Here is a 13,798-nt window from a genome sequence, read left to right on the forward strand (position 1 = left end):
TAAAAAAAAAAATATAATTTAACTCTTTTCATGTCTGGTTGCTAAGCTTATTTTCAATTTTTTTTTCATTTTGCAGCTATAAATATAACCGAATTAGAGTGTAATTTTTCTGTTACAGGGACATTTATGGTTCTAAATACACAAACTATTTTTATGTAAACAATCCAAAATAAGGTCCAGCAACTTACAACTTATTTTGTAAGACCAAACTTCCCAATGCAATTCCCAGTACAATTACAAATGTAGGTGAAGATCCATACATCCAAATTGATTCAGTACACTCTAATGTAACATGTACCACACAATTAGTTTGAGGTTTATTTATAATAGGTATAAAAAAATAAGCACATTTCAAGTCTGTTGGTGTAAGAGGTTTCTCTAAATATTTAGATTTCCTCATTTTGAAAGGGAATGTGTCAGACTCTATAGTATGGCATGTTTTTTGAAGATAGACACCCTTATTGGAGGGTTGGGTGGATGTATATGCATATCTTGGGTAGGGCTGCCACACAATACTTCTGGAACTGCCTTGCCCTCTTTCAGTTTGTAGTTTGGAAAGGTGTTGTAACTGTAATGAAGTAAAATAGCCCTTTTGTCTTAGAGAAGTTGAAGATGCAGGGTTTAGCATACTGTCACAGTCCAAGGTCTCTCACAACCCCCAGTAGCGACATAATACATGGGAAGTTAAGAGCATCAACACAATTGACCGCTCTTACAAAAAACCTCTTTACCAAATCTTCTGCCTCAAGCAAACCCCCCCCCCTTAAATTACTTGAAGGCAAGCACAAAAAAACAGGATACTGTGAATTATTTAGCATCAGTTATCAATGATAAATAATACTTCTACGGCTGGCCAGCGTAATTAAAATTCATATAAACCTAGAATTATACCATACTCTCCTAGTAACTTAATACTTCATAATTAATTCTTTCCTTTCTTAATTTTCACAAAACCATCTACTCCTTATTGACATGTGTAACAAAAAATAACAACTTCCTAATGGATCTGCATAGGCCCCTGTAATCATCCAATTGTTTGCCTGAGAGATTGCATTGGATTAACCTGATTTGGACCGCCATCTTGGAAGGATTTGGCCGAATAATAAACCAAATATAAACCCTAATTTGAATGTGCAAATCAAGCTAGAGAAGAGTTAAAAACCACGCGCTTTGCACATGGCGAAATGTCTTCAGCTTCCTTGTTTGTGACAAAAAGTTACATGATTTTAAGAATTAGGCCTAATCCAAATCCTGCTGAAAAAGGCTGAATCTTGGTCAAATCCTGGATTCGGTGCATCCCAAATAATATCTATATAATACAAAAGAGCCATGAATATCCTGTAAATTATATCCTTATAAATGGTGCTTAGTGATATACTGTATGATCGGTGCTACCTGGAACTTGTGTATTATAATAAATAATGCACCCTCTGTTGTAAAATATGAGGATATTAGAAGTCACCTTGAAGTTCTATGACTTGTATAAAGCACTCGGCCTTCGGCCTTGTTGCATCAGAAACTTTTAATAGCCATATATTTTATTATAGGGGTTACATTAATCATTATATAAAATATAACTAAATTATTTTGGCCTCCACTAATGAAAATGATAGCTCCTGAAATTGTCTGTGTTTTTCTGCAGACACCAGTCTTTGTTCCTCCCTCTTTCCCTGCTAGATTATAGGCCCAAGGGTTGGCATTAGTTAGAAATCTGATGCTGCCTTGCCAGTGGGTGTGTCTTTTTGCCTGCTTATATCAAGACTTTGTGTAACACCATAATTAAATTATCTATCCATAATGTTTTGACCTCTGCAATCCTCTTGCTTAGCAAATTTCATCAAAATTCCTTAAAGGAGAATGCAAGTCAAAATCTAAAAAGCATACTGCCCAATAGTCCTTCTATTGTTTAGTACTTGAAAAGAATGCCTTTAGACTTTATATTAACCTTTCATTGTCCTTTAAGCCACATTCTGCTGATTGGAAATTACTTTTCCATAGTGAGTGTTGCTTAATCAGTGGCATGTAGTGCAATTATTTGTAATAGTTTAGGGGTGGCACAGGATCATCTAATTTCCACTCCATTTCCTGCATGAAATCACCTTATACCATTTACATGAGTACTTTTAGGCAAGCAATGGATGGTGTCAGCCACTTATAACCTACTATTAATTGTGAGATTGTCCGATTTCTATTAAGAACATGTAAGGCACAGTTTTGTTGAGCTACTTGCAGCAGTATTTTAAAGGAGGAGGAATTCTCTTTCAGCAGATTTGCTGCTGGTGTATTCATTCTGATTACAGTGGCGGTGCTTTGTCCTAAGTGAGACAATCAATGGCCGTATAATCCGTAAAGGAAATTTATTTTTATAGGCACTTGCTGTCATTTAAGAAAATACCACTTGTTTCTTTGAAAGTTCCTGTTAACAGCAAAATATATATATTTTTTTTTGTAGTAAGGATACAGTGCTGACCGCTAACATCTAGACTGATGTAATCCTGGCTCCTGACACAGGAGGAGGAAAGACCTGGATGCACTTCAGTCATCAGTGACAAATTTTTAATGTTTTAGATAAAACTAAAATTTGTGACAGTATTTAATAAAGAGAATACCAGTTATGGAACAATATGTTCCAGATTTTTTTTATCTACTTGCATTATTCTCAAGCCAAAACTTTGAAGATCCAAAGAAGAAATGGATGCAGCCAGGAATGTGTATCACAGGGATTGATTCTTTGAGATGTCATTGTGCTATGAAATGGTTAAACCAATATACGATAGTGTTTCTGTCATCTGTTAAATTTCGTGAGCAGTTTTCATATGTTTCTAATGATCTAACTTTTGATGAACATTTATGTATGAACACAGAGCCTCATACATGCCAGAGTGATAAACTTTTGTACTTATGATTGCAGTGTTTCATTATGCGATTATCCAATGGTACACATATGTAGAAAAATATATTGCTCATGAAAAGGCGTTATTGATATAAAAGTGTGCATTGTGATATATTTTTATAGAGATCTGCATTGGTTATGAGTATAATTACCCTTTAACTGCTGTTGTGTGAATTGCATATTAAATCGCACAAAGCTTGCAAGTATACTTATATTTTCTGTATGTGTCCTGAATATGCTGGTTATTTGGAGAAAGTTATATGCTTCAGTAAAATATTTTGCTTGGGAAGGAAAACCCTTTTACATCTATTTTTACCTGACCTTTTTGAAATACCTTGTTTTTAACATTATAAAAATGGTTGTTTTACTTAGGGATGCAACCTGGACAGTTTTCTTTTTAGAAAGGCTGTCCGTGTCAAAACTGCCTGCCCAGTTTCCCAAATTGGGAAAACCGGGCAAGATTTGCTGAGATTGACGTGGTGAATCTCCAATCGCCATGTGATGTCACCCCTGTGATGTCACCGACAGGACAGTCCCTCTTTTGACAGCTCAACCCGCAGTCCCGGATTCTTACTGAAAAGTCCCTCATTTCCCTTTGATCTCCTGCACTGAAGGCTAAAAAAGATACAAACTTAATTAAAAAGTAGCTTTTGGCAGAGAGCCCAGAAAGTTAAACAAGTTTCACCTGCATTTAGATTGGTATTTAGATAGGTATTTAGGGGGTGTGGTCGCAAAAATGGACGGGGTCAAAAATTTTGCTGCACTGTGCACGCCATTTCTTTTTGTCCCTCTTTCAATTTTCAAAATTTTGGAAAGCATGTTTTAATCAAGGCCCTCAGGGTCAGATATTGGGATATAAGTATATTCTTATGTATACTTATCTGTATGTTATTGAGCTGAACTATACAGTACAACTCAACATTCAGGGTGAGATGACCTACTAGAATTCCTTGGTATCCGATTCTGGTACAGAGTGGTGTAGTCCCACACAATCCTTTATTACTGATAACTTTTCAATATAAGAACTGTTATTCATTTTAATGCAGGTACATGCTCCTTCAGAGAAATAGATTTCACAAACTCTCACAGGAACAGGAAACTATAGTTCAGGAAGCAGCCCATAACCAATAAGCAATCATTTACATGAAATGACATTCAAACATGTAGCAGATCATTTCTGAAAACTGTAGTATTCTATATATATATATATATATATATATATATATATATATAAAACATATAACATATATTGGAAATCTGAACACAGATTCAATACCCAAGACAGGTCAATAATCAATTCGATGTCTCTTGACCTCCTACAGAGGACGATGTGCATATTAAGCAGAATAGCTAAAACTATCGAGAAGTATATCTTCAAAGATATCCCCATTACAAGACAATAATGCTGTTTATTGCATCAGGAAGGTAAGGACCAAGAAATGTAGAGCCTTATAAACAGGTCTAGAGTATCTAAGCTTTTCTTCAGAGTACGGGGTGCCTGGAAGGTCAAGCATTTCTAGCAGCAGTTTTCTTTCTCAATGTGATTATCATTTGTTTCCTCAGTTATTATCCTGTGTATTAAATCACAGATCTACAGAACTGCAATTTTATCTAAGTTGCCATTTTCTCATTATTTTTATAGTGTTTGATACAGTAATTGAAGAAGGCAGAAAACTGTCAGTATATTGTCTCACATAATGGCATTATATTATTTAGTGCTTCCTTATTTTGCATGTTCTTGTTTAGATTTTTTTGCTACCTAGCTAAGCGTAACGATTTTCTTCTACCAAATAGTGGTCATAAGGAGCCTTATCTGTTTTAAATTAAGGTTTGCCTAGCTCTAAAAGGAAGTCAGTGTATAGTCTACTAGAAGAATGTAAGTGTTTTTGTTAATATTTATAAAAAAGGTTCCTGCATTGCTTTTATTGGTCCAGCTATTACTCTCTTGATGAAGTCAGTGTATAGTCTGCATGAAGAAAGAAACTGTTTACTAGTTTGGTTGAATTCAATAGTCATTTTTTTTATTTAATATTTAGCCTTCACCTTTCCAACCAGTGGAGATTTTTCTTTTACTACTGGGATCCTCATTCAGCTGTACTTGAGCTCTAGATCCTGCTAGCTTCTTGCTTGAGATTGTTCTTTTGTGTCCTACTCTTTTGCCATTGAATTTTGTTATGAAAAGGCTTATAACTTGCAAATCATTAACTAAGATTAGATTGTGCTGTGTGGCCACGTTGGATCACTGCCTGCTTTTTAGTAAGACCATGAAGAGTACCTTGCCATATCATTTTGTAGTGAAAATATTTTTTATGACAGCAAGTATCTGCTAGCTTCTCCTGTGCTTTCAAGACTTGTGAAGAAGCAATACACTCTAAACTGCTATGTCTAACAGTGAATGAGTATGATGATATATCAAATATCTGAAAATCCAGCTTTGATTTAAGCTTTAATGCATTTAGTTCTTATACAGTCATCATCTGCCATGGTTGGCAGCAGCAATGTATTGTGGTCCTGGTCAACAAAGTAGATAATGCTCCTTATTAGGAGCTCTCTGCTGACATATCGGTTATCTCATTTATAGAGATGTAAACCTTAAAAACAAACAATTAATGTTATGTTTATTAAACTTAAAGAACTGATGAAACTTTATGTACTCTAACAGTATTGATTTGGACCTTTAAAGTTTGTTCACAGATAGTTACTGTCTGATTTTGTTAGTGTTTGAGTGTTAGTGACACTCAAATGCTCCGTGGTCTGGGCAGCTGGTGAGAAGCTAAAGCTAGGGGTCATTTCAAATCATCAAGCCAAAAATGACGTCATAGATGCTGATGCTACCGGGCTAATTATTAAACTGTGATTCAGAATGCACTGGTTTCTGAGCTGTCATATAATGGACCTGAATTAATTACTAATCAGCTTCGCATTGTGACTTTTATATTGTCAATATGCAGTATTTCGTGCGTCTTTAAGTTTAGGTAACTGGCAGCAGCAGAGAGCATGTGTTATGGATCAGCAGAAAAAAAATGATAGGAATCTACTTGGGGCATCTTCAAATTTACAGATCTTTACTGCAAACAAGCTGTAGTAGCCTTGGGCTTCTACAGAATCTCAAAAAATAAAGTGCAGCATTTCTAGTCCTTTGTTAAGCTTTAGCTTTCCTATAAATCATTTTTACATGTTTTTGTAGACACCTATTCTTCAGCATCACAAACTCAACAGATTATGGATTGTCCCATATCCCCATAAGTGTTACAAATAGGGTTTTGGGCACTGGTGCTTTATATAAAACTTTATATGAAAAAAAACAATAAACAGTCTTTTAGGAAGTATGCAAAAGTCACATAATAACTGAAAATGTAGTGCCATTAAGCAAGCCCATAAAGGGAATATTCATTAATAAACTATATTTTACTAAAACATTTGCTATTTTGTTTAGTTTTAGTCTGAGTTTAAGAACAAAAATGAATGCATTAGAAGGGATGTCGTTGAATCAAATGCAGAACCTTTGGAACAAGGGCACAGGATGCAGATCCAAAACTCAATGCCAGCAAGAGTTTATTCTTTCAGCCTAGGAACTCCTCTAATACTGAGAATTCTATACTTTTAGTGACCAACAGCAGCGTTGACACAGAGCCTGTTTAGATATTAATAATATACTGCTTTAAGTTCTCAAGTTCATTAAGTCTGGATTCTCACAGAGAAAGTTTGGCCTTTCTGAACTTTTGTAACTGTAAAATAGGTTTGCAAAACTAAAAGAAGCCTTTTTTATTAAGTAAATGCTTGATTCACTGACAAATCAGCCAAAGATATTATTTAATTGCTCCAGAGACCAGGTTTATTTATGTAAGCTAGGAACGGGTTGTTTTTATAATATTAATGCAACTCTGTGTCTTGGTAACACAGCTACCAGAAGTTTTCATATAATTCCCTGAGACCGAATATCACCCAGATTTGTAATAAAAATAAACAGCCAGGCTTTAATAATAAAATACTTAGATTCCTTGAATATTTTTTTGGGCAGGTGTTTCATTTTACTTTCTCTGTTTTGAATAATGATTGACAACAACTAAACTTGCACACTAAAATCAACTTCCCATACCTTATCTGATAAGGGATCATTATTTATGGTATACTGTATTAAAAAATGGGGTATGCCTTTAATAACTATTAGAGTTGCCACCTTCTGGCAGCAGGAACTCCGGGTACAGTTGTGGAATGAGATGTTGGTGTAAGGCATGTGACAGCAGTTGGCCGGGCTATGACATAACAACCAGCGATTGGTCGATTGCCACATGAATTAAGGGGAGGCCTGTCCAGATTTCCTAATTTAGAAAAGCAGGTAGGGGGTTTTGACCTGGAGAACCTGGTTTTTGAAAGGGACAGGTGGCAACCCTAACAAATACTTAGTACACAGTGAGCAGTCGAAAAATTAGTATATAAAGCAGAATGGGATTTTTGAGGAAATGGGGCTTTCTTAATTAATGGGGCAAAAAAGGAGCATGTTTTAACAGTGTCATGCAGAACTGTGTGATAAATTCATTCAAAATCATTTGTGACCAATTGAATGAAAGCTGAGCATGCACATTTTCAAGACTTGAGAGGCTTTATTTTTCTTTCCAGCATGTTTTTTTGAGCAAGTATAATCTTTGTTTTATGATGTCATGGAATCTGCCTTCTGGGATGAAACAGCTATTTAAAAAATATAATTATTCTTAATTATTCTTAAGAAGCAGCCTTCTTATACAAAAATGTAATTTAAAAGAAAAAAATACATCCTGATGATTTTCAATATGAAGATGTATTTTCGATAGATGAATAGATAGCTAGTAGAGCAGAGTTTAATGTAGCTCAAATTATAGGTTACTGTATTTTTTTTCTTAGATTTGTTATGTGGTGTGATGCTTTTACTAGTGGTTTTTCATGGTGAACGGTGAACATAATTTGCTTTCTTTCTGGTATTCAAGAGGCAGCTACACACTGTAGTAATCTCCCCGAAATGCCATCACAGCGGCGTCTGCGATTTACATTTTCACTGGTGGAATGGCATTTCAGGGAGATTAGTCGCCCGCGAACAGGGAGATTTGTTGCGGGCGACTAATCTCCCCATGTGCCAGAGCCCTAAAAGTTGCCACTTTTCTGAGATTTTTATTTGTCAAAATAGCTAAAAATTCAATACAAACTTTAGAGGTTTTGGATATTTGGCGCCATTATTTGTGCAAGATTTCTAAAAATACACAGTTTTTATGTGACAAGTTGAAAAATGTGTGATTTTTCCCAACTTTTCTGTGACTTTTCCAGTTCAGACTTTTTAGTATATGTAAGACATTCGTAGAAACAAGTTTATTCGAATTAAAAAAAAAAAAGTTATTTTTAGTAAATCTGCCCCCACATGAGTTTCTTTGAGAAAGTCATCAAATGTGACCAAAGCTTTGTAAGAATATTCTAAATAAATTTATTAGAACTGGTGAGTGCAATGTTATGTTATATTTAATTACTTTTCTGTCCATTTAATGTGCTGTCTGATCTTACAGTACTATAAAGGCATATACTGAGTATGTTCATAGACATATATTGTGCCATGGTTCAAATCAAATGACAAGAATCTTTCTTGGGAAGCACAATCCTTATATCTGTTTCTGTTTCAACTTAAATAACAACTCAAATAATCATATATATCTGTTGTAACAGGTTAATTTTTGTGAGAGGCATGGAATCAGATATAGTGATGCAACAGATTTTCACTATCACTTCTAAAACAATGGTTTGCATCAAATATGTATATTTTGTTCCAATCTCCAATCCATGTTGTTTATGATTTAAGTCCTACCACCTTCTTTCCAACCCTCTTCTATGTATTGTTAAATGGGAAGCCTATGTTTTGTATGCATGCTAAAGCTTTTAATGGTAATATGTACTTCTTTTGCTTTTTAGAGGATTATCCTAATGGTACATGGTTGGGGGATGAACATAATCCAGAGATGAGAGTAAGAAGTCCTATAACAGCAGCTGACATGCTGCACATCAGTACCAACTGTCGAACAGCTGAAAAGATGGCGCTTACTTTACTTGATTATCTTTTCCATCGAGAAATCCAGGCTATCTCCAACTTGTCAGGCCAGGGGAAACATGGGAAAAAGCAACTGGATCCATTAATGATCTACGGAATAAGATGTAAGTAAAGTGATTCATGAACTTTACTAACGTAAGTTTTGGTTTCCTCCTGCTTTTCATATAATGTATGCATGTATTTTTGCATAGAAACTATATATGCAAAAATAGAGGTCTGCACTCTCAGGGCGTAGAGATGCAAATAGAATGATTTTTATTTGTGGGGACTTATCATTTTGTCTAAAACAACTGCCTTTGTCCCAGTAAACTAACTCATTTAACCTCATCCTTAAAGGAGAAGGAAAGGCTAATAAAGAGTTAATCTCAAACTGCAGGCATAAGGCATTCCTTCAGTTCTCTCAATAGTGCCCTTAAGTCTCCCCATATTTCTCCCATTCAGATGACCAGAAGCCTCACAGGAAAAAAAAATGCTGAGCTCTGTAAAGAAAGTTTCATAATGCCTCGCTCCTGCACCAAGACCGGTGTACCTGCTCAGTGTATAAGACTATGGGGAAGCTTCCTGCTGATTGGCTCAGATCACACATTCCTAAGGGGGGGAGTGAGTTCTTAGCATTCTTGAGGGGAGAGAGGAGAGAGCTGTGTGTCTCTGGCACAGGAAAACAAGCAGACAAGAAATCCTGTATCTTTTGAAAAAAGAAATCAGTGCAGTGTTTGTTAGTGCTTATGGCTGTAGACCTTTCTGATAAAGCTTACTAAGTTTTTTTTACCTTTCCTTCTCCTTTAAAATCATTTGGTGGCCGAAAAGGTAATTAAATAATGTCAACTACATGAGACATCATGAATATCAATGTAAACACATAATTTATACCAAAGCAGTGAATGCTAATCAATCAGGAAACTTTGCATGCAGTAAATAGTAACATATGTAACCACAAATATGAAACCCATACTATTAACTTTTCACTTGAATACAGGTCTTATCAGTTTGTTTTATGAGCTGCAAGTTTGTTTTTCTTTTTGTCCTTTTGGGTTTTTTTTTTTCTTTTTTTGCAATTTATGACAATATCTGAGGGGCTTCATCTGGAGTGTAGCAACAGCAATGGGATTTTACTTTCTGGTTTCTGTTACAGGAGATTTCATAATCTTAGTAATTATCCAGGTTTTCAAAGTTATACACAGGAGCATCTTTTGAAAAGCTGAATTTAGGGGTCTGAGCAAATTATCAAGCAAACAGGCTTGCTTGTCATTAGAGCTGGTGCTACAGGGTTGCTTATTAGGTTCTGATACAAATTGCACTGTAAACAGCAGCACAGAGGATGTGGTGGAAGTCTGCGAAACCGAAGATAGGGAGCTACAGGAGGCAGTGTCGGACTGGGACCTCGGGCCCACTCACCAAACTTTCCTTGCCCAACCTCTTTATTTACATGCTAACATCTATTCTTTAATATATTTTTCCTTTTTGTTCCCATTCAAAAAATAGGGAATGACCATGGAGCAGGAGGGCCCACTGACACCTGGGCCCACCGGGAGTTATCCTGGTGGGCCAGTTCAAATCTGACAGGAAGCATCTTTAATCTTATTAATTAAAGGCTGTGATTGCCTGGGGCTGGTACAAAACCCTAAATATTATGTTCAGCATCCTGCTGTTAAGATTTAGTTGTTTGCCTTTGAAGGGACAGTAACACCAAAAAAATAAAAATGAAAGGATTTTTCTATGGAAGTCATTATGTGTGTTAATTGTGGGATTGTACCCTCTGTTGTGTCTACATTCTGAACTTTTTTTTTTCAAAATATCGGTTTGACTATGGGATACCATGATAGTTACTATGCTGTTTTTTCTAATGTTAGATAAAGGGTTTTTACAGGTACATGGTTATCATCTGTCGTCCTGCTGTTCATTTTCCATGCTTTCTGTGTGTCTGCTTTCCACATCTTTATATTCTAGCTTTCCTCGATTTCTCTTTGAGCTACAAGGTATTTATGTTTTAACATGTCTACAGTATTTAATATGTTAGCTTGATTTTGTTGCAATGCAATCAGTTAAGGATATTGGAATCATATTTGTGGTTACATATTTGTTACTATTTGCTGCAGACAAAATATCCTTGTTGATTAACATTTTTTGCTTCTACTTTGAAAAAAGGTGAACATTCCCTTTAAACACTTTTCAAAATGCAATAGTTTAGAAAAACATGCCTATTTATGTACTATATAAAATTATTGTCCTGGTCCCTCTCTTGAAATCACCCTCCACAGGCTCTGGCACAACTCTGTGTTGGGAGGCTTAGTTTCCTAGAGTTCCGCCACCCTGGACCATGAGCTGGCATATTATAGGTTCTGAAGGGCAGTGGGGTGATAATGGGTGTATACTATCCATCAAAGACTGCAGTCATGCCTGTAATAGGTAAGGAACTGGAAACAGAAGTAGGTGTCCTGCAGAAAATTCTGCCTTAAAGGGGTTTCTCACCTTCTTATTAACTTTTAGCATAATTTTGGTGCTATTCTGAGACAATTTGCGATTGGTGTTTTTATTTACAGTTTTTAAATTATTTTGCTCTTTGCTCAACAGCTGTCCAATTTGGAATTTAACCTAGCAACCAGTTATTTGAATAGACAATGTCTGAAAGAGAAGGATAAGTAAGGAAAAAGGAATGATAACAATAAAAATGTTGTCTCACAAAGCAATAGTTTTTTGGCTGCTGGGGTCAGTGACCCCCATTTGGAAAATGGAAATAGTCAGAAGAGGACAGCAAACAATTCAAAAACTACAAGAAATAAAAGAATGAAAACCAATTGAAAGTTTGCTAAGAATAGGCTGTTCTGTAACATACTAAAAGTTAACCTGAAGGTTAACCACCCCTTTAATTCTGTCTTTTCTGGTACTTTAAATGTGGTTTGTATTATCTAGCTTAATTTTATTCTACATTACATCTATTGTCTAATTCTTCCAGCCTCTGTTTTGATTCTCTGCGCACGGATACATGTGGGTTGCGTAGTTTTGTTCATGCTCTTTTTGTTCTGCTTGTGTGGGAGTCAGCATGGGTCAGGAAAACCCCTCAGTGTTAGAGGTCTTGCCCCTATTTGCTGATTATTGTGTGTGTGTGTGTGTGTGTGTGTGAGAGTCCTCTGTGGATAAAGTTAGATGTAATTTGGCTAGGCAGATTAAACCTGTTAATGTGTTTGAGTCTCAACACCATAGTAATGATAAATCTCCAACCCAAATGAACTGTATTTGATGTGAGAACTTTCTCATATTTCGCTCTATATATTGTATTATTCTTTCTTAGAGCACTGCACACAGATTATTAAGCACATTGAAGATATGCTAAAGCCAATTTATGACCCAAATGAGGTACTCAATAAGAATGTAACATTGCATCAACTACTACTACTACTAAATATGCTTGACTTTCCCAAAATTCAAGGGTTAACTTCTATATCACACTACTTATATTTTTTTTTTTAAATTGAAATTCTGTCATGCGTTTAAATTATACATGTAGTCGGTTTGAGAGGCACACTTTTATAAGCCTTGTTTAAAGGAAATAGACAAGGGAACATAACTTCAAGCCCATTTAATGTGTGCGTGCTTAGAGATAAGGATATTAACTCTGCGGCTTTTGCACAAGTTCGTAAGTAGCCATGAAACAAGTAGGCTACATGGCAGTAATTCTAGCACAGAATGTACAAGATGTGATACCCTGAGGTGTTATAGATTCTTAGCATAGAAAAATTCAGACTTTGTGGTAAACCTTATAACCTTATTTTTGAATGTGAGGGAATATGGTTATAGGTTAGTGTTTTTTATTTTTAACCGTTTTATAGAGGGGGAATATGTAACACCTAAACCAACTCACTTTTGTGGCATTTTATTTGTATGGTGCCTTTCTTTGTATTGTCTTGTAATAACAGTGTTTCCACAAGTCTGAGCCTTGTATATATAAAGTGAATGCTTTGTCAGCAGGATTTCATTTGCTTTCGGGCTGCGCATAGTCTCCGAAGCTAATAAAAACCACTTAGCTTAAAGTTTACTTTGGTGTTCTGTGGTGGCAAGAAAATACTGAGTAGGCATAAAAGTAAATGCTGAATGGAAACAGACATGAACTGCATGAAAAGGAATCTCTATCAGCCAATAACCCCACCAACACAAACCACACCGGCAACTGTGGATAAATGTCTGAGGAGTGATATAATCAATAGGATCATATCGGGCATTCTCAGCAAAAGGAAATTCAAAGGAAAAGATAGGTTCTGTTTTTATTTTTCAACTTTATCTTAGACCTCTGCTAGTGTGTACTTTACATGTACTATTTTCTTGTACTGGCATTGGGGAAAAAACGAAATGAAAAACTAGTGGTAAATGTGTTCTTTGCCATATAGAGGCAGTTTAAAAAAATGAATTATCAGCAATATTCTGTTATAATATTTTTTTTTCTACATTTTCTTTTATGGTACTGGATTACCTGTCTGAATTGAGGAATTCTGCCTGTGCTTCAGTAGAACAGCACCATATATTCAATACCACTAGTTGGTATTCTTTTATAAACCTGATTGTTTCTTTTAGATGATGAGGTTGTGTTGATTAATTTGGTGCACGCATCTCAAACACACTAACCTGCTGTAATACATGCCAGGCTCTTGCCTTTAGAATTAATTAGATATGTTTAAAATACCTTCCAAATGGGTTCTCATCTGTGCTTATTCCACATGTCAGAGCTTTGGGTTTTATTCAGAAAATGTTTCTAACACTATGAAAAGTTATATATAGGGTATAAAGTTCTAGATGTTCGCCAACCAATTATGTCATATTTATCATTGTGCCAAGCCATTGCTTAT

The 13,798-nt window shown here is 35.6% G+C and overlaps 1 protein-coding gene across 1 annotated transcript in view; it reads left to right on the forward strand.

The window, feature by feature from the left end:
* banp (BTG3 associated nuclear protein) overlaps nt 1-13,798 on the forward strand; it is a 209,829-nt gene that overhangs the window by 60,421 nt on the left and 135,610 nt on the right. The window contains 1 exon segment of the mRNA NM_203864.1: nt 8,825-9,064. Within this exon segment, the coding sequence (NP_989195.1) occupies nt 8,825-9,064 (240 nt within the window).

Source organism: Xenopus tropicalis, chromosome 4 (genome assembly GCF_000004195.4).
Source record: "Xenopus tropicalis strain Nigerian chromosome 4, UCB_Xtro_10.0, whole genome shotgun sequence".
Classification (NCBI taxonomy): Eukaryota; Metazoa; Chordata; class Amphibia; order Anura; family Pipidae; genus Xenopus; species Xenopus tropicalis.